Source organism: Camelus dromedarius, chromosome 15 (assembly GCF_036321535.1).
Source record: "Camelus dromedarius isolate mCamDro1 chromosome 15, mCamDro1.pat, whole genome shotgun sequence".
NCBI classification, from domain to species: domain Eukaryota; kingdom Metazoa; phylum Chordata; class Mammalia; order Artiodactyla; family Camelidae; genus Camelus; species Camelus dromedarius.
This window is the reverse complement of record NC_087450.1, coordinates 45,944,714-45,965,579: the sequence shown is the minus strand read 5'-3', so window position 1 is coordinate 45,965,579 and position 20,866 is coordinate 45,944,714. Positions and strand designations below refer to the sequence as shown.

General features: G+C 43.6%; 1 protein-coding gene across 2 annotated transcripts in view; it reads left to right on the top strand.

The window, feature by feature from the left end:
- DRC1 (dynein regulatory complex subunit 1) overlaps positions 1–20,866 on the top strand; it is a 39,625-nt gene that overhangs the window by 16,184 nt on the left and 2,575 nt on the right. For both annotated transcript variants that reach the window (XM_010991209.3, XM_064494671.1), the window contains exons 6-14: positions 663–749; positions 1,378–1,500; positions 7,810–7,949; positions 13,221–13,355; positions 13,716–13,945; positions 16,637–16,743; positions 17,897–17,986; positions 18,356–18,442; positions 20,373–20,557. In XM_010991209.3, the coding sequence (XP_010989511.2) occupies positions 663–749; positions 1,378–1,500; positions 7,810–7,949; positions 13,221–13,355; positions 13,716–13,945; positions 16,637–16,743; positions 17,897–17,986; positions 18,356–18,442; positions 20,373–20,557 (1,184 nt within the window). The remainder of the gene's footprint in view (positions 1–662; positions 750–1,377; positions 1,501–7,809; positions 7,950–13,220; positions 13,356–13,715; positions 13,946–16,636; positions 16,744–17,896; positions 17,987–18,355; positions 18,443–20,372; positions 20,558–20,866) is intronic.

Here is a 20,866-nt window from a genome sequence, read left to right as displayed (position 1 = left end):
AACAGATAAATTACTCAATATACAGTTTGACAGGTGGTGGTAAGTGCTTGGAAAGGAAATAAAACAGGGTAAGGTGGGAGGAGTGGAGGGGGAAGATCAGTGCTCCAGAACCATCAAGCCTCCCGAGCTGTTTGTCTGACTTATTTATGACAGTCAGGGACAGGGCGGGGTGGGAAAGGGGCGGGCCAAACAGGATCTGGGAACCAATACTTCGAATTGGAATGAAATGTTAAAGACTGAGATGGAGACAGGTCTTTCCAAAATGGAAGAGAGCCAAGAGGGTGAGGGCTTCTCTCTTTGGAGTATTGTAGATTCACTTCTGCATTCCCAGGCCTACCCCACCCACTGCCCCACTTCTGTGAGCTCTGTGCTGCCTTTGCTTCGTGGGAACCCCAGCCAGAGCAAGGCACCAACCCGGGTTACGGCTGAATTATACGCCAGGGTTGGCCCTGGGACTGCAGGGCACTGGCCTTCCCCCAGTGCACAGACTTCATAACAATTTCCAGGCAGGTCCTTCCATAGCCCTTAGGTTGCATGAAACTTGACAAGTCTGCACTTGGATTTGACTTTGTGTCACTTGTGCTGTTGTCTGAGAGTTCTTTGATGTGGTGGGACCTGCCTAATCCAACAGACACGGGAGCCGTTTTCCTTCTTGGTCATAGAAAGCATTTGAGACAGAGCGACAAGAGCTGCTGACCAGTAATAAGAAGAAGTGGGAGCGAGCCCTGCAGACTCACAACGCCAGGGAGGTAATGGCACTGATGGGGGAGTGGGCAGGCGCATCAGGGGTGATTGGTGGAGTCTGGGGTGATCCCTGCTGCATCTGAATTCGCTAGCCTCTGTATATCTTGGCGAGGATAGCTGACACCCACGACTGCACTTCCCAGTTAGTCGGTGAGGCCCCGCGGATGTGGGCCTCTCTGGTGGTGGTCAGTACCACCTGGGCAGCCTGCTGTGTTTCCGGAGTCCTGCCACACTCTCCTTCACTTCCTGTGTACCTCCCCCAGCCATGGGTACTTATACACAAATGGGCCAAGAAGCTGTTTCAAGACATATCTTAAAGGGTGTGGGGTTATCACTTTATTTCAGAGACATAAAGAACAAAGAAATAATATGACCGAGAGCCAATGAATTTTTTTTTTAACTTTAGCAGTACAAATGTCTGCATTCCTCTGAGAGTTTCTGGAGTAAGGGCCCCGTTAAGCAGTACAAGCCACGGCCTGGGAGTTCAAAGCCTTGGGGCACCGGGGTTCTGAGGGCAGACAGACTCCGTCCAGAGTCGGACCCTCCCCTGTGTCGCGCTGGTCAGGCCACCTGAAGGGCTGAGTCAGGGCAGGGACGGGGCCTGACCTTGCCCTTGTCTTCCTGTGCCTGCAGCTCGAATATCTCATGAACCGCATCAAGAGGGTAGAGGACTACGAGAAGCAGCTCAACAAGCAGAGGATCAGGGACTGCGAAGAGTACAACTCGATCAAGATCAAGCTGGAGCAGGATGTGCAGGTGCGACTCGTTCCTCCGCCAGAGTGGCTGGGCAGCCGGCAGACCGAGAGCACCTGTGACTGTTCCATCCTTAGCAACGACCTGTAATATTCTAGAGCTAGTCCCCTCGACCAGTTCTCACTGATCATCTGCTCCCTTTTACATGATAATATCTGAAGGAGCTCATGTACCAGATACACATGGAGGAATGCTTTCTTTAATAAATCAGTGGAAAACTGCCGAGATGCTGAGGGGTCTGGAAACCACGGCATGTAAGGAATCATGGAGGGAACTGTGCATTTTCGCCGGGCAAAGGGAAGATGTCCCTAGGGTGAGGTAGCTATGACATAGGGCCAATGCTAGGACAGCCACTATCCACTGGGTGTCTACCATATTCCAGGCACTTAACACACAGCATCTCTAATCCTCACACTAATGTGAAGAGGAGAAATTGCTGACTGCATTTTATACACCAGGAAACTGAGGCTCAGAGTCAAGGTTACTTAGCTAGTAAGTGGTAAGCCCTGGATTCAAGCCCAGTTCTGTCCTTCCGAATATTCCAGAGTCCCCTGACTGATGGTTGAACTTCGCAGGAAGGCAGATTCTGACTCACCATTAGAAAGAAACTTCCCATAGTTAGAACTATCTAATACAGAAAAGAGTCATCCCACAAAACAAAGATTCCTTTATCTTAGAAAGTATTCAGGGGCTGAATGACTGTGTCTGTCTTCAGCGTAGGATTCCTACAGTGGGAAGAGGTTAGATTTTCTGGTTTCTAAAGTTCTTTCCAAACCTAGGATTCTGTGTTTCAACATCAGTTTAAAAAAAAAATCATCTCTAATTACATTTAGATGTAATATAATTATATCTTAACATTCAAGCACAGTCTGTTTATTTCAGTCTTTATCTAGGAAAACACGTTAGATGAAAGCTTTTCCACATCTCGCCTTTGGTAGAATTTCAGTTCTTAACTCCTCTTGTAGCTTTATATAATGAGGTTAAATTAAGAACCCTATAAGACTACAAATATTTTTCCAGCCTTGAGAATTTCATGGAGCTGAGAGTTACTGACGAAGAACAGTAGACGTCTGTAGGACAGCAGCACTGCTGCTGTGGGCTGTATACATTACACTTATAATGAAAATGGCTATTGTTAAGCTTTCTGAAGTTGTCTTGATCCTATGATAATTTATATGACAAAACTACATACTGTTGGCCTCAAACAGTGAAGTAATGGAACCTCGTGTTCTTTTTTGTTTTTGTTTTGTTTTTCCTTTTGTGATAAGAGCCCTTAATATAAGATCTACCCTCTTTGCAAAATTTTAAGTGCACAGTACAGTATTGTTAATCCTAAACCGTCTGTTGTACTTTGTCTCCAGAATTTATTCATCTTGCAAAACTGAAACTTTGTACCCTTTGACCAGTACCTCCCCATCTTCCCCTCCCCCAGCTCCTGGCAGCCCCTGGTAGCACATTCTGCTCTCTGCTTCTGAGTGTGACTGTTTTAGATCCCACATATAAGTGAGATCATGCAGTATTTGTGTTCCTGTGTCTGGCTTATTTCTCTTAGCATAACGTCCTGCCTGTCCATTTATGTTGTTGCAAATGGCAGGATTTCCTTTTTTTTTTTTTTAAGGCTGAATAATATGCCATTGTATGTATATTCCACTGTTTCTTTAATCCATTCATCCATCATTAGACACTTTGGTTGTTTCTGTATCTTGGCTATTGTGAATAATGCTGCAATGAACATGGGAGTGCAGATACCTCTTCAAGATCCAGATTTCAATTCTTTGGGGTATAGTCCCAGAAATGGGATTGATGGATCAGATGGTAATCCTATTTTTACTTTTTGAGGGACCTCCATATTGTTTCCTTAGTGACTGTACCAAAGTGCATTCCCACCAACAGTGTACAAGGATTCTCTTTTCTCCATATCCTTGCCAATACTTGCTATCTTTTGTTTTTTGATACCAGCCATCCTAACAGTTGTGAGGTGATATCTCATTGTGGTTTTGATTTGTATTCCCCTGATGATTAGTGATGTTGAGCATCTTTTCATGTGCCTGTTGGCCATCTGCATTGTCTTCTTTGGAGAAATATCTGTTCATGTCTTTTGCCTATTTTCTAACCGAGTAATTTATTTTTTTGCTATTGAGTTGTAGGAGTGGAACCTTATGTTCTTAATCCAATATTCAAATGCTTGAACAAAGCCAAAACATTCTGGGATGTGGGGAGACGATAGAGGTTAGTGGGCAAGACTAGGGAGGTGAAGGACAGAGAGGCAGAGAGCCTGGGAGCCTGGGCTCGCCCTGTCTGGATGGACTAACAGTGGAGTGTGGGTATGTGGGAGGCTGGCAGATGGAGATATTCAGAGAAGGAAAGTGTGTGCAATTCTTCTGCGTAACAGTAAGAACTGTGTTAGAATGGAAACCAAGAGTATACTGTACCACATTCTATCTGGGAAAAGATAATCAAATCATCTATTACCCACATTGCAATATGTGAGCATTTTAGTAGATTGAGCTATATTCACCAGATAGTAAAGTCAAATAGCATTGATTATTGTCAAAAAGATACGGCATGCAGCTCAATTCATAGCACTAATTCATAGCACTAAAATTTTCGTTATAGCACTAAAACTTTTGCAAACCAGGAAAATACAAAGGATCCAATACACATAGATCCGGTTTGGTAGGTAAAAGACAAGACGTAGAAAAAAAGAAGGGATACTTTTCAAGCGCTTACTGCCAATAAAGCCACATTAACAATGAGCGAAGAGAAGCCTATAAACATTATGTGCTCGAGAAGATTTTACCACTGCTGCCCACCACCCCAGAACACAAATTGCTAGAAACACTTAGTTCTTGATGCAGGAAGCAAATGTTTTTGCTTTCAGGCCCTACATGGTCATTTAAAATTGTAAAATGGTTTAGTTCTACTTGAATATCAGAATATTAATCATAAAAATCAAATACAAGTTATTTACTTAACAGATACTGTGAACTTACATTGTGCAAGGTACAAAAATAAACAAGATACAGTTCCTGTCCTCAGGGAACTTATAATCTTGTGAATGAGAAAGCAAGCTACATAAATAATATAAAAGAGCAAGTGACAGGGAAAAAAGGGTAAGCAAAAGTGTGGGATTACAAGTCTACGGTTCCAAAAGGAATCCAGGAGTCCCCACCCAGGACAGACCGGTGATAAAGAGGCCCAGTGGGGGTCTCTGCTGTTCCAAATTTCTGTTCTGCTGGGGTGGTGGTGGCAACTGTTTTCAGGCTGGGATAGGAGATGGCTCCCCTGCTCCTTTGCTCCTACGGCCCCAGGAAAAGGATGGGAAGGGAGGTGTGGCCAACACCTGCAATACCTGGAACATCGAAGGACTATTGTGGCAGGTTAGATCGTAATTTTATAAATTATTCATTAAACCAAGCGTGATTTTTTTTGCCATTAGTCCTGGGAACGTGAAGTATAACTTTGCAAAATATCTTTGGATAATGGAATAAGAGCACAGACATTTAACAAAATTGATTCCAAGTTTTTAAAAAAATGTGAGGCTGTATTCAATATGTGACAATCAAGGATGGCTCTATGTTGACACTAAGACCCGTGATAGTTAACAGTAGATTCTCCAGTGCTAAGATTACTGTGAGCATAAGGTGTTGCAGACAAATAATGAGTAATGTAATTCGGGTAATTGTCTGCTGTAGACTCTGCAGTGCGAGAGGCACAAGACCACTGTTAGTTCTGTGCGCTCATTGGCAGCACTGCCAGTAACTTCCAAGTGGCATCATGAATGTGAAGCCCCCAGAGGTGGCCCTGGGACAGGGATGAGGTGAAGGAGTGGCTGCTCAGTGATCTTCATGGCTTGTCCCTCCAGACATCAGTCCCCTGGTCTGAACATTAGCAAAGAGCAGGAGCCAGCGTTTTTCACAAGAGGAAATAAAATCGGCTAATAAATACTCAGCTGCACGCACAAGCAAAAGATTGTAAACTTAAAAAATCAGGTGGTAGGTTATTATTAGATATATTTTTGCCAATAAGACTGGCTCAGATTTAAGTTCTTTCAGGTCACTAGGAGAAAGACATGGCCTGATTACTCGGGTTCAGAGTTTTGTAAACTGTGTTCAGCTCGGTGAGATACTGGTGGTGGTTTCACACAACCAACAAAAAAAAGTGATGCCCGTGATATGTATTTTCCCCTAAATTAGATGTATTAATTAGAAAAAATAGTCTATTTACATAATTATTATGTAGTAATCTACCTTTAAGAATGAAATGACACACGAATCTGATAGAGCTCAAATTTATAACTCATGCACTCTTGCTGTGTTATAAATATAAAAACTGTTCTGTAGCCCAATAAGCTTGAGAAATGCTGTCTTAGTGACAGGGGCTCAGAGAAGCTCAGAGAAGAAGGAGGGCCCTGGACCTCATCAGAGTGGACACCCAGGTGCTCTGGATCACAGGGCGCCCGAATGCCCCAGTCCCAGCAAAGCCATTTGTTGTCCTTCCAAATCAGAGCAGCTCTGGAGACCCTCCTTCTCTGTGAGTGTTCACACTTTCTCAGAGTCACCATCCAACAAGGAGCTTTCCTATTGACTCCTGTGCCAAGCCACATTGACCAGTGGCCTCTCCTATGTCCAGGGCTGGTCACATTCAAAGTAGCAGGGCTTGGCTTCATTTGGAGCATGGTGGCATAAATCATCGTGGCTTTGCAGGAAGAACTGCTGAGAGTCCCTTTCCCTAGTCGACACTCACAGCCATCCCTAGAAGGGTACAGGGCCTGGAGCGGTGGCTCAGGCTGGGACCACCTGGAATAATTGCACTGAAAATGAGGCTGTGCTGTCAGCATCTTCCCTAGGCTCTTTTTGGGATGTTGTTCAAGTCAGAAATTTCTAAATTAAACTTTAATCATGCCCAGGAAGAGTTGGGTGCAGCTCCTGGCAGCTCCCTGCCCCATCCCACGCATCCTGCCCAAGGGCCAGCCATGCCCTGCACAGTGCTAAGTGTGGATGGGGTGGGGAGGTGGGCACTTGCACGTGGCTGGAGGGAATGTGTGCCATAAATTGCTCTCTGGAAAGCAGTTTACTGAGAGCCTTTGAATTTCACTTTTGAGAATCTACCTTAAGGAAATAACCAAAAAAGTCCCAAAGTTTTAGATGTAATTCTTCCCAGCATTATTTTATAACATCGAAGATTATCAAAACAACATAAGTGTGTTTATACACTTATAAATATATATATTGTAGGGAAGTGGTAAAATCTTATGATATATGAGAAACATAAATATTTTGCATATGATAAATTATAAAATATTATGCACCATTTAAATCATATGAATAAAACTTGATTAGCATGGAAAATTCTTATGTTGTAGTACTAAAGGGGGAAAAGTGGGGTGTAAAATTGTAGGTATAGTTGGATCTCAACTATGTAAGGCCCTCCTTCCCTTCAGGATCAAGCTCTGGATTCCTAGCTCAGTCAGGCCCTGCTGCGCTGTCAGCCTCCTCTCTCACCTCCCTCCCTGCTTCTTACCTCAAATCCTGAACTGCTCCTTGTTCCCCAAAGCACCTGGCTTTCCCTGGCCTCTCTAGCCCTCTCTCCCCTCCCCCAAGTGACTCCTACTCTTCTCCAGGCCTCAGACACGCTGATGCCATCTTTTCCAGGATGCTGCCCTGCCCTCAAGGGCACGGAGTCCTCCCCTTTTTGGTCCCACACCACCCTGTGCCTACCCCGATCTTACTTCTTGTTCATCTGTCCCCCTCCTAGACAGGGCAGGACTGGGCCTTTTTCACCAGTGTATTCCAGCAGCACCTGAAAAGTGTGGGACATATAGTAGGCACTCAATAAATACTTGCTGAATGAATGAACACAGCTAGTGGAAATCTAAGAAGTAAGGATGGTTGCATCTAGCCTCCTTAAAATGAACGTGGTTTGCTAAACACTGACACTGCCAACTGGAAGGTCAGAGCGGGGACACTGCAGGTTTCTGTGGCAATGTTCACTTCTATGGCGTTTCTAGTGGGGTTGCTTGTTCTCTAAAGGGTCTGGGGCAGAGAACAAGAGGTAGCTGGACATGAATGCTCTAACTGTGATTTCTCTTAGCTGTAGGTATGTAGGCTTTAGCTTGACCTTGAATGATATATGTTTTTCTCTAGATGACCTTTCATTTGCCTCTTATGTTACATTTTCTAAGAATTCAGGTGGAGACACTTGTCCCTAAGGTTCCTCTGATCTGACTCCAGAACAAATGACTGGGGACCCTCAGGCATAACAAATTGTACCGGGGCCAATTAGGATTATTTTTTTAAACTTTAACTTTAGATTCTTGAGCAACAGCTTCAGCAAATGAAAGCAACTTATCAGCTAAACCAAGAGAAGTTAGAGTACAACTTCCAGGTGCTGAAGAAAAGAGATGAAGAGAGCACAGTGATCAAATCCCAGCAGAAGAGGAAGATCAACCGGTAAGCCAGCCCACGGAGCATCTTTCTTCTGGGCCCTTCTGCTGAGAAGAGGGGTGGGAGCAGAAACTGTTAAAAGTATAACCAGTTCTTATTGAAAGAGTTTTTTTGGTTAGATAGAATGCATTCAGTGGGATCTACTCCACCCCCCACATCCCTCCCCACCCCCTGCCCAGAAAAGAGTCTACAGCAAAAATTGTGTCTCCCATCCCTCCTTTTTCTGGATCCTCTTTCTCACCTCTGTAACCATTATTTGTTTCTTTGGTGTCTTCCAGAATTTCTTTATGCAAATACAAGCAAACACAAGTAGACCGGCTCATCTCCCTATGCTTTTACACAAGTGATACCATTCTATACACGTTGTTCTGGATCTTGAACATGTTTCTACACCAGTTCATAGAGAACGTTCACATTATTTCTTAGGCTGCCTAGTATTCCATTGCTGAGATATGCTGTGATTTACTTAACCAGTGCCATATTGTTGCACATTTAGATGGCTTCTAATCTCTTGCTATTACAAATAATACCAACATACGTATTCATGTCAGTGTCACTTTACGTAGGTGCTGAACTATCTGTAGAATAAATTCTCAACTTGTAATTACAGAAGCAGTACGTGTGCATTATAGAAAATATCACAAGTGAAAGTAAGATAAAAACATAAAAGCACCATATTCCTGTTGCCAGAGATTGTGTATCTCTCTCTCTCTAGACAGATAGGTAGATAGACTGATGATATAGATACGACATCATATTGTTCCTATTGTCTTGCAATCTACCTTTTTTTAAAGTCAGCATCTTCCACCTTTCCATTTCAGTAAATTTCATTTTATCTGGATGTCTGGATCACATTCAGATTTCCCCAGTTGTCCAAAGATATCCTTTACAGTAGGTTTGTCCAAACTAGCATCTCATCTAGGACCAGGCATTGCATCGGGTTGTTAAATTAAGTTCCTTGAGTCTCTCTGACCTATGAGATCCTCCCCTCCCCTCCACCTGCCAACCTCCTTTTTATATGATACTTAACTTATATGCTTACTGTATCCTCTTTTCTTGAGGATGTGTGTGTGTGTGGTGGAACCAGTTATTTATTCAAAAGTCTGGACCAGTTATCTTACAGAACGTCCCACTTTCTGGATTTGAATTGTTTGTATTTACTTGTTTCTCTGGCCCTATATTTCCAATGTGTAAATTATAGCTACAGACTTATGGATTCAGTTTATACATTTTGGGCCAGAATATTGCATCAGTCAAGGTGTGTGCTTCATACTGCATTATAATGGAAGACACATTGTATTGCCTAGTTGATCCATCATTAGTGATACTAGGATTAACCAAGGGTTAGGGTGAGGAATGCATTTGTGATTTGGACTTTGCCAAATTGCCCTCTTAGGGGATTTATGCTCTCTGCAGCAATGTGTGCAAGTACCTAGCGCCCCACAGCCTTGACATTTTGTCAGGAGTGTAAGTGAGAAATTGCATCTCAATGTATTTTTATCTAGCATTTCTCTTGCGGATGAAATCGAGCATAGTTTTATATGTGTGTGAGCCATTTGGTATTCTTATTTATGAATTATATGCTATGTCTGAGTTTGCCTGGTCTACTCTTCTATTAGTTTTTTTTTTTTTTTTCCTCATCCATTTCAGTGCTCCTTCCATGTAAGGGAGATTGGCCTTTTGCTTTAGGAATTGCAAATACTTTAAACTGGTTTGCTGTTTGTGGATTTTTGCAATGCAGATATTTTAAATCTGCATGTTGTTGAGTCTGTCAGTATTTTCCTTTATGGCTTCTGGGTTTTGACTCATAGAAACAAATGCCTTCCCCACTCTGAGGTTATAAAGGAATCCTTCCATGTTTCCCAGTGAGACATTTATAGTTTCATTTTACACTTAAACTTTCAACCTGTTTCGACTTGATCTTAGTGTATAGTGCGAGGTGTGAGTCCAACTCTTATTTTTACCCAGAGGGCTAATGATTGTCCCAATGCCATTCCCTACTGATTGGAAATGACAACTATATTACTTAATTTTGAAAAAATATATATTTTAAATTGAGTTTATTCATTTATTTCTATTTGAAGGAGGTACTGGAGATTGAACCTGGGACCTCATGAATGTCAAACGTGCATGCTACCACTTGAGCTGTACCCTTCCCCTGAAATATATTTTCATCTTTCTGATTCACTTGTCTGTTTTGTCTTTTTGGGTCCCAATACTACACTGTTCTCGTTGTCAGGGCAGTCTGATATGTCTTAATATGTGAAAGGGCTAGTCTTCCCATATTACTCTCTAAAATTGTAACAAATTCTTGATTCTTTATAACAGGGACACAGGCAATTACCAAACAAGATAACATTTATGTAGCTTATTTATTTTTGGTGTTTAAATGAAATCAGAGGTATATTCACACACCACACTTGTTCAAACACTCATTCTCCCTGCTGCTTGGTGCCGATACTCTGGCTTTACTGAAGGATGCCTATTACTTGGGACTTCTCACCCATCCTGCCCCTTCCCTATCTTCTTTTCTGTTTCCTTCTTCCCACTCCTCCTCCTATTGTTCCTTTAGGAATTGCCTCCTAAGTTCCAAACCATTGTGGGAGGCTCTGAGGATCAGAGAAGAATAAGACATCTTATTTAATCCTTGTTTGAGGATTTTCCTCCGAAGCCCAAACATCATATTACTATTTTTGAATTCTTCCACTGGTAGATTGATGATACATTTTAGACAAATGATGTATAGAGAAATATTAGTTGAACATTTGATAGTTACTTATAAGAGAAAATGATACTGAATAAGTGAGCTGGCATCTTAAGCATGATTTATCTGAGATAAGCAAGAGTAGTTAGGGGACAATATTTATGGGAGAATCCCACGTCATGCACCATACTAGACAGGGGAACATCAGTGGCATCACACACTGGTGCAGTGAGAAGGACTTATCCGGGAAGGCTTCCTGAAGAAGTGAAGGGGGCAGGTTTTAGCTCAGTGGTAGAGCTTAGCATGCACGAGGTCCTGTGTTCAATCGCCAGTACCTCCATTAGAAATACATAACATACATACATACATAAACATAATCCCCCCCAAAAAAAGCCTGAAAAAATTAAATTAAAAAAAAGAAAGGTAAGAAAAAATAGTGAAGGGGGAGGGACGTGAATTGGCATAAAGGAGTTCAGAGAAGACTTCAGGGTAGGCAGGGCTGGAGCCAGGAATGGCAGGTCCACAGGCAAGGAGGTCGGAATCAGAAAGTTAGATGTTTGATCACGAGGCTGCAGAGTGGGAGAGGGAGGTTGATGAGATAGCAGGTAGAGTTTGGTTTTGATCCACAGATGAGTGCTGTTACCCCCACCATCCTGTCTTCACCGGCTCTTCCCTCTGACGTCAAACCTACATGGGTTTCCCTTATCCTGAAGAACCTTCAGCCCACCTGCTGCTCCTCCTCCATCAGGACCCTCTTTTTTCTCTTCTTGCTTTCATGGTCTTTTTCCTTTCCTCATCACTTCCCCACCCCACCCCCACATTCATAATTTGACCCCAGAATTAGACAGAAACTCTCCTCTGTAGGGCACCAGGGATGCCCTTCTGGCAAACACTGTGGTTTGTCCCCAGGCCCCATCTTATTAGTGTTTTGCATACTGAATCTCAGAACTTCTCTCTTTTGCTTCTCTGCCTCCAAACTATTTGCTCTTCTCTCTCCATTTATCCCTAATTTGTTTGCTTTGGCGGTTCTGCTTAATCTTGCCTGATAAGCTATTCAAGAAAGCTTCTAACCCCTTTGCTTTTTATTTTTATCCATCTACCCTGTCCATCCGTCTCATGGCTTTGGACATCGCCTCTTCATATCCTTAATTCGGACCTCACTGCCTTGCTTTGTCTGAAACTGCCAGCGGAACATTTCAACTTGGAAAGTCATTGTCATTTCCAGAGTACAGTGTCTGAAAACAGCCTCACCCACCCTCCATCTGCCTCCCTTCATCTCCAGCTTCCGGCCCTCACTAGGGACTCAACTTTCTGTTGTGTCTCCCGGCACAGCCATCCTCTCCCGTTCCCCTGACTCCTGCTCCCTGGCTCAACCTCCACTATGCACCTGGAGTTTATTCATGTTTTATCAGCTTCTATGTTGAGATAATACCTAGAAACTCCTTTATTAAATGGTGTTGGAAAACACTTTGGGATGGCTACTTAAAAAGTTTTTATATCTGTATGTGGAAAGTCTCCTAGAATGCGGTAGTTAAGAAAATGAATTAGGTATTTCTTTTTATTGGAGACTAAGTCAAATAATGTTTGCATTTTATTACAGATGAAAATAGGAAAGCTCAGTGTTTGTGTTTTAGGGAACTTGTGATTATTTCAGAATAAGGCTTGGAAGAGGGAAAATTTTATTTTTAGAATTTTAAAAATGAAACCACGTCAGCTCTTAAATCTCCCTATTCCTATGTGAGTGGGCAAAGTCTGAGGTCTGGTCTTGGGTCCAAAAGCCACACCTGCCGTGCGTTACTTCATGGGACAAGTTTCCATGCACAGAGCTCCTGTGAGCAGTGAGCCAGGGACCGGTGGCCTGCCTGCCTTTACAGATCTCTGGCCAGGCCATAGCTGTCTCTCATGGTGCTGAAACCTTTGACCATTCTCTTCTGCAAGCCAGGGTAATTTAGATGCCCCTGGCACCCGGTGTAAAACTCCTCTGTAGCACTTTTCACATTGTACTGTCGTTAACATTGGTTTTTGTCTCTGGACAGACAGTGCCTTGTACTCAGTCATATCCTTGACACAAAAGAGAACTTTCATGTTTGATGAATGAATGAATGAGTGAATGAATGAGTTACTGGACTGGTGAACAGTAGCAGCTCTTTGGGGATGGAGGACTCATGTATCATAGGCTTGTGGTGCAGTTTTTAGTTTTTCCTTTCTGTTTTCCTGGTTTCTGAAGTTGGGACAGGTTATTTAAATCTGGGAGGCCAGCACTAGCTGTGGACCCTGACAGGCTGTGTGTTGAGGATGATTCAGTCACTCTTTTGGGAAGGAGACCGCCTCTTGGTGGGTTTGGGCTTCTGGATTGTTTTAAATGCACTTAGTCTGGATGCTGCTGTTACCTCCTGTTGCTTTCCTTTCCATGATCACAACTGGAGCTGTACTGTGGAAAATACAGGAGGGTTTTCTATACCTTCCTCCAGTCTGACCTGGGTTTTGTAGGACTGAGTGCAGGAGACGAGAGGAACATACGCAGCAGCTTCTGTGAAGCTACAGACTAACTTTTTCTTCCCTCTTTGACCCAGCCTGCATGATGTTCTTATCAATCTGAGATCAAAATATAACAAGCAGGTAAAGCTGTTTCAGGAGGAGAACCGGTCACTAACGTCAGACTACAAACGCCTTGTGACGCAGTTCAAGGAGCTGCAGAAAGCCATGAGGTATTTCAGGGATTTGGGTCCCAAGGCACGTGCCCTGGGATAGAGGTTGGGGAGTGCGTAGAGTGGGTGGTGACAGTGGTTTCATTAGACTTTGATATCACCAGCTTTTTGGGAGCTGGACCAGGGCACTAAAGAACCCTCTGTGCTTCCTTTCTCGTCTCTTTACTTTCATGTAACCTGCCTTTTCTTAAGACTTGATGTGATGGCTTCTGGTCTGTAGGTGAGAATCAGGGCTGAGGGCAGGCCCAGGATGACCACAGCTCTGCCTCACTTCTTGTCCTGCTGCCAGTTGGGGGTGAGGGTGGGGGGCTGGGCAGGCCCTGGAGTCAGCTGGCCACGCTCAATAGCGCTCCTTCACAGGCACTTTGCTGTTATTGATGACAAGCAGTTTCAGGAGATTTGGCTGATGAATGAAGAGGAGGCAAAGGATCTGATAAGCAGAGCCTTTGATGTGGACAGGATCATCCATATGCAACATCTGGGGCTCCCCTGGACAGCACCTGACTTCTGGTTCCTGAGGAACGTGGGGCCGATTTCTCAGCAGCAGAAGTCGGCCACACAAATCTTAGAAGAAGTGCTGATGCAAGCAGGTGACTGGAGCAGAGTCATAGCATCTTGGAGCTGGAGGGGAGGGGCCGTCTGAGAATGTCAGGTCAGCTCATTCCTTTTACAGATAAGGAAACTCAAGGCAGAGAAGGGGAAGAGGTTTCATAGCTCAGAGGTCTGGAGAGCATGATGGGCAGATATGGCTTTTAAGTCTCTAATGTATAGCTTTACCCTCTCCCCTGTATTATAAGCTGGCAGTTAGATCTAGAAGCTTGATCAGATTCAAGTTCAATTTATTTTTGTTCCATATGCTGCTGTGTACCTTCATTGGAATAAACTAATGTCAACTTGTCTCTCTCTTTGTGATGTTAGCAGTCACTGATAATCATTGTCTAAGATCCATTCATTGCATTAGGGGCTGCAAGATGGTGTCATTTCCAATTCTGTGATTATGTCTTCATTTATTAGCTGGAACACTTCTGAAAAGAGAGTCTTCTGCTCATCAGCTGTTTGTTGCCCTGAGATACAGTCTGTACAGGAAAAGCAGGATAGGTATTTAGTCTTCCTCTTGTTACCAGTTTTCAGAATAAATGGATTGGGTCTCTAGCATCTTCCAAGGGTGACTGGTGAGGTCTTATTTTAATTTTTCATTATGAACAATTTGGATTTAAACAAATGTGATGTGTTTCGGTTTACTTCTGTTACCCCTTTACTAATGCTCAACGTATCCCATCTTTGGCCAGTGGGAGTCTCTTCATGTTGGCTTCTGGGTCCTTTTGACACAACCCCAGTAGTCTTTGATGGTTTCCAGGCTTTCCAGAATGACTGGATGTTCCAGGCTCATGTTACAATTTTCCTGCTTCAAGTCTGGAATCAGTCATTCCTCCAAGGAGACCTGATACCTTTTATTTTATTTTTTTTAATTTTTATTCTTTTTTTTGAGGGGGAGCTGGTAATTAGGTTTTTATTTATTTAACCAGAGGTACTGGGGATTGAATCCAGGACCTTGTTCATGCTAGGCATGCACTCTACCCCTAGACCTGGTCCTTTTAAACAGGGAATGGCATTTTGAAACTGGGTGCTGGAGTGCTCACTGTTTTGATTAGTCATTGTTTCTAGACCTTCTCAGTGGATGAACCTAGGGTGTAGGATTATGTTTTAAAGATAAAATAAATCATGTATTCATCCTCATACTTCCTAATCATCAGAAGCCTGAATTTTTACTTAACCTCATCAAAATATATCTCTGCTCTCCTAACTTGAAAATCTTGGTACTCAATGCCTCCAAAATAATTACTCCTATACTTTTTCCACAATACTACAAAATAGTTCTAGAATAAAAGATCTACCCTATCACAAACAAATGATTACTAAATAGTTTAAACTTCTCTTGCAATTCTTTGGCTTCTTAGGATGTGTCCCACTAGGGATGTACAGGGAGATCACTGTCTTTTGAAGTCACTTGGAATAGTTTCTGTGTGGTTATGTCCCTAACTGGGTACACGTTTAGGTCTTTTTGTTTCATTTTAGTTTTGATTGTTAGTGTTTGCTCTTTTACAATTTAACACTGTTTTATAATTATGTAAAGTATTTGCATGCTTCCAAAGTCAAATGTACAACAGAAGTTATACTTAAAGAAGTGTAGCTTTTATCCACTTTTGTCCCCTCTTCTATAGATAACTAAAAATAATACGGTTTATCCTTCAGTTACTTTAAAAAATTATAAACAAATGTGTCTATATTTACATAAACCCATTTTTTAGGCAAATGAGAGTGTATGCTTTTCTCCACGTTGCTTTTTTCATGTACATCGTATCCTGGAAATGAGTCTATAGTAGAAAGAAAAAAATACTCTTCGTTTCACTCCTTTTCTATCTGGTACTCCATTTGTGGCTGTGCCATGATTTATTCAGATAAGTCCTCTGTTGGTCATTGGATCTCTCCAGTTTTTTGTTTGTTTTTGCTCTTATAAACATTGCTGCAATAAATAGCTTCATGCATTTGTGTTTCCATGTAAACTACTGGGATAGATCCCTAGAAGTTGGATTGCTGGATCAAAGTGTAAATGCCTCTGTAATTTTGCTGGCTATTGCTCCTTAACGATGGTACCATTTTGCATTTCTGCCAGCAATTTGCTATCTTGTACTTTTCAAAATCTTTTCATATATATTATCTCACGTTAGCTTTTGAACAACTAGTAAAACCTGGGTAGTACAATGATTTTTATACCTACTTTCAGGTAAGGAATATATATACTATAAAACATTTAAAATTTTAATTTTAATAAAAATTGTTGGCTCTTGCTATCAGCTGCCAGTTCTTGCTGATAATATTCTTCTGTGGGGCAGCTATTTCCCACCTTTCTGTTGGCTGCTTCTAATCTGCTGTAGGCTTAGGAACTATAGAGCAGGTGTGTTAGCTTTATCTCTAAAATAAGGACAAATAGGTTCATGGTCTCCCTCCCAATTCCTGGTCAAGGCTGGACGCTGTCTCCGGGTAGATGAAGTTGGGAAGAGTGAAGTGTTACAGGCTGGCTGAGAATGGCAGAATTCTTCAGACGGTTTCTTATTTCAACCCCCAATCTCCCTTGTTTCCCCCACATGATAGGCTTTCTTCAGCTAGGGACTCTCTAGTGCCTTAAAGAGGCTTTTTCAGACGTAAATTTTCTAAGGAATCATCCTCTCTCTCTCTCTCCCTCCCTCTCCCCCCCACCTTCTCTCTGTGCCTCTCTGCAGAAGAGGAGGGCACAGAGGAGTCCGAATCAGAGTCTTACCTGGACCTGCCAAAGCAAGTTTCAGCGAAAACTACCCGAAAGATCTTGATGCTCCTGTGTGACGAGTCGGTGAGGCTGCGCTCCTGGGGTGACTTTGCTGACTTTTTTGCTTTTGCTTCTGCTGACACTGGCCGGGCCAGATGTGGCCTGGAGGAAGGAGGGGACCAGCTTTCAGGAGTGGTGCTGCGGAATGGTCCCTGGGCTTCATGGGGCCAGATACAGAGAGGCCGTGCCTCAGAGCTGGCCCAGCTGGGTCCTCCCTTAGTGGGTCAGCAAGGCGGGTCCAGGCCAGCCGATGGGCTCCTGCTAGTTAAAGGGAAAAAGCTTATTTTGCGAGAGACAGGGCAGCAGGCTTGCCTCTGTGCGTCCACCTGACAAGTAGTGTGGCCAGAACTGTTGGTGGCCTTTCTCTGGGAGCTTGTTTTATGATTACTCTGAGGGTGTTAGGGTATCCTCGCTGTGTATTAGCAAAACCCAGCAGACTTAGTGTAAAGGCTGCGTTGGGGCTGATTCGGCTAGAAGTCAGATTGTACCCCAACATGGTTGGTGTTTATTTAAATCTTGATTTCTGAGATGGATGAGAAAGGTGGAGCAAGGATCGGCAGCCTCCAGTCCACTTGGCACAGTTGGGACAGTTTTCTTGGGCACAAGGGTGGCTCCTGCTGAAGGAGGCGGCTGGCAGGGAGTCCCCTCTCTGTCCGCAGACTTGCTGCCAGTGGCCACCTCTCCGCGGAGCCCTCCCTCAGGTGTCCCCAGCTCTGAGTAGGTACCCAGACCTCTCCCCACCCCTACCTCATGTGCACTGGATTTCGATACGGTGTCTCCATCTACCTCCATGCCTTCTCCTCCTCCAGCTCAGTGCATACTGCTGTGTTATGTAGATATTTGGGGACTAGTATTTGAGTGAGGTGACATAGGTGGGTGGGGACCTGTGACTGGATTAGGTCTGGACTGCTAGCGAGCGTTCCAGTGTTCGCCCAGTGCTTGTGGACAAGTCAGCATCCTTCTGAGGTGGCGGGAACTAAATCTGTTATGAGGATTGGCTTTGTCCCTGGGAGGGGCTCTTAGGCATCCCAGGATGACCTTCCTCTGGGGACCCCGCTCCCCAAAGTGTCATCCCTGTGGTCTGCTCTGTGGAGTCATGCCTGGCTAGTTATCCAGAATGGGGCTGAGGGGCCTGACCCCTGTCTCTGACTGGACAGGCCATCTTCCTTCTCCTCAGGGCTTCCTCATAGAGAAAAAGCTGCTGGGCCTTCTCCTGCCCCTGGAGAAGGACGAGTGTTACATGCTGAGGCTGGATGCCATCTTCTCAGTGAGTCTTCTGGGCTGGGGTTGGGGGACCCATCTGAGACAGCCGCCTGTGTCCCCCAGCATTGCCTCAGCCCTGGGAGTAGATGCGGGTCTCCTGGGGCTTCCCTGGGCCCACCGTGCCCTCCTTCCCTTTACCTGCTCTCCTTGCAAAGCACACTGGCCTCAGAGTCGTGTAGCTGCCGCCCGTCCCCGCCCCTCCCTCTGCTGGCTCCTCTCTACTCTGGGTGGTCCGAGGCAGGGCGGGCCGCTGGGGATGCTGAGGGGAGCCTGCCACGCCTGCTGCTCTCAGAAGCGTAGGGTCTGGTTGCCCCTGGAGCTGGAGGACTTGATGATGTGGTGTTTGAGCAGTCCTTCCACTTTTTTCCATCAGGCCCTTGGAATTGAAAATGAGGATGACTTGTATAAACTGGTGAACTTCTTCCTCAAATACCAAGCTCATCACTTACCTCCCCCCCAGGTAAGGTGAAGCTCAAGGAAAAAGAGAGCATTTGAAATTCTGGATGTTCTTACAAGGCATTGCTGCTTTTGAATAATGCTTCTGGAGAAATAGAGAAATAGCAAGGGTTTTATGTCAAGGACAGCTAACTTAGCATTTCCCTTATTATTATTACAACTTTTTGTATTTGCAAAGGGAAAGATGGCTGGGGATGAGATGCTGTTCTTATACCGAGGCCCAGGGGGTCTTTTTCTGGACCCTCCCTCAGGGCCAGGTCTCAGCCACATGAGACCTGGGTTTACCAAGCTCTGAATATTTTGATCTGTAACACTTTCCTGTAGAGCAGGACCCATTTTTAATGCCTATCTTCTTGTTTGTTTGTTTTGGGTGTTTTTTTGGTAGGGGGAGGTAATTAGGTTTATTTATGTATTTATTTTTAGAGGAGGGCCTGAGTTCAGGACCTCGTGCAGGCTGAGCATGCGCTCTAGCACTTGAGCTACACCCTTCCCCTAATACCTATATATTTTTTGTAACTAATGACTATTCTGAGGATGTTAAAAATATTACACAATTTTAATTTTAAAATTCAAAAAATGTTTTTCAGTATTGCTTGCCCCAGGATGTATATGCTTCCAAAAAGAGTTGGCTGAGTGGACAAAACCCAGAAGCCATAACGAAAAAAAAGGGACATATTTGAATGGATTGAAAAAAAATTCTGTAGGGCAAGAATCACTATAAGCAAAGTTGAGATACCTATGACAGGAGAGGGAAGTATTTTTAATTTACATCAGAGTTAAGGGTTAATTTCCTTAATATATAAAGAACTCACATAAACCAGTAAGAAAAAGACCCACAACTCAATGGAACAGATAAGGGATATGAACAGACACCTCTTAGAAGAGACAATACAAATAACTTTTAAACATGAAAATATAATCAAACTTTCTTGTAAGAGAAATGCAAATTAAAATTGCTAAAATTCCATTTCATCTGTCAGGTCGGCAAAAATCTGCAAGTTTGGTAACACATAGTGATGGCTGAGGTTTAGGAAGTAAGCATGATCATAATTTGCTGGTGTGAATGTAAATTGTTGCATCCTCCATGGAGAACAGCTTGGCAGGATCGATTACCAAACTGTATAGTACACCTGACCCTGTGGTTCCTTTTCTAGGATTGTATTCTGTATATATCTCAATACAGTCGAAATGGTGCATCTATCCTATCTTATTCACTGCAGCATCACGTGAAATAGCAGAAGACTGGAAATGACCTAAAGAATTATTAAAGAATTGATTAAATAATATATGGAGCATCTACACAATGGAATACTATACAGTTGTAAAAAAACAAAGAAATTCTCTAGTATTTATGTGAAAAGCTCTCTAAGGTTTATTGGCATGTGAAACTATCCTATGTATGTAGTAGAGTATCATTCATGTGAAAATGGGGAGGAAAAATGATTGTGCTTCTACGGGCATGTATTTCTTTGGAAAGATGCCTAAGAAATGGATAACACTAGTTTGCCCATGGGAGGTAAACTGAATGAACTGAGAGGCAGGAGGAGGAGGAACACTTATTTAAATTTAAAAATTGAAATAAAATTTAGTTTGTATTATGATTCGATGATATTTATATCGTATAAGTGTTACAAATATCAGTAAAATGAACACCTGTGATCCGGATTTAGAAATAGAACCTTATCCCTGTTTTGAAGCCTCCCTATGTGCCTCTCCCTGGTCCCATCCTCCTCCTTCCTCACTCTTCCTCCTTGTGATTTCTTTCCTTGTGTAAAAGTCTCCTTCTGCATCTTTGCGATAAATTCTATAATCTTCTGTAAACTTTTCTCCGTTTCTTCTCTTCCTGTCTGTCTTCATGCACTCATGCATGTGTACCTACAAACTCCTTGCACCTTTCTCCAGATCAGCCCCCGGCATCTCTGTCGCCCCTGTAGGAGCAAACCAGCCTGATCTCAGCATCGGAGACAGTGGAACAGCTGGTCCTCCAGGGAGTGAAGTCAGGGAGCCTTGCAGAAGGAGAGCCACAAGAGCAGGAGCCCCCGCCTTCTCCCAGGCTCATCCACCCCAATGACGTCCTCAAGATTCTGGAGGCCTTTGTCATGGGTCTGAGGAAGCCCAGGTGGGCTGCAGGGCTGGAGGGCTTGCCCGAGAACTGGGGAAGCTCATTGGGATGCAGGGCCCAGCAGATGCCAGTGAGGGGAAAGAGGCTACCGAGCCAGGTCTTGGGAGAGTGAGTGGAGGGGTGTCTGGAAGGAGGGCAAGAAGACTCCATGGACATTACAGTGAAAGAAATGCCTGTAGAAGTGATCTGCACGTTTTCATTCAGGATTCATTCATTCAGTGAACATTTGTTGGGTCTGCTGTGTGTGCAGTCCTCTTGGGGATAATGCCTTGTGATCAGAATAGTGGTCAAAGCTTATACGAGTGT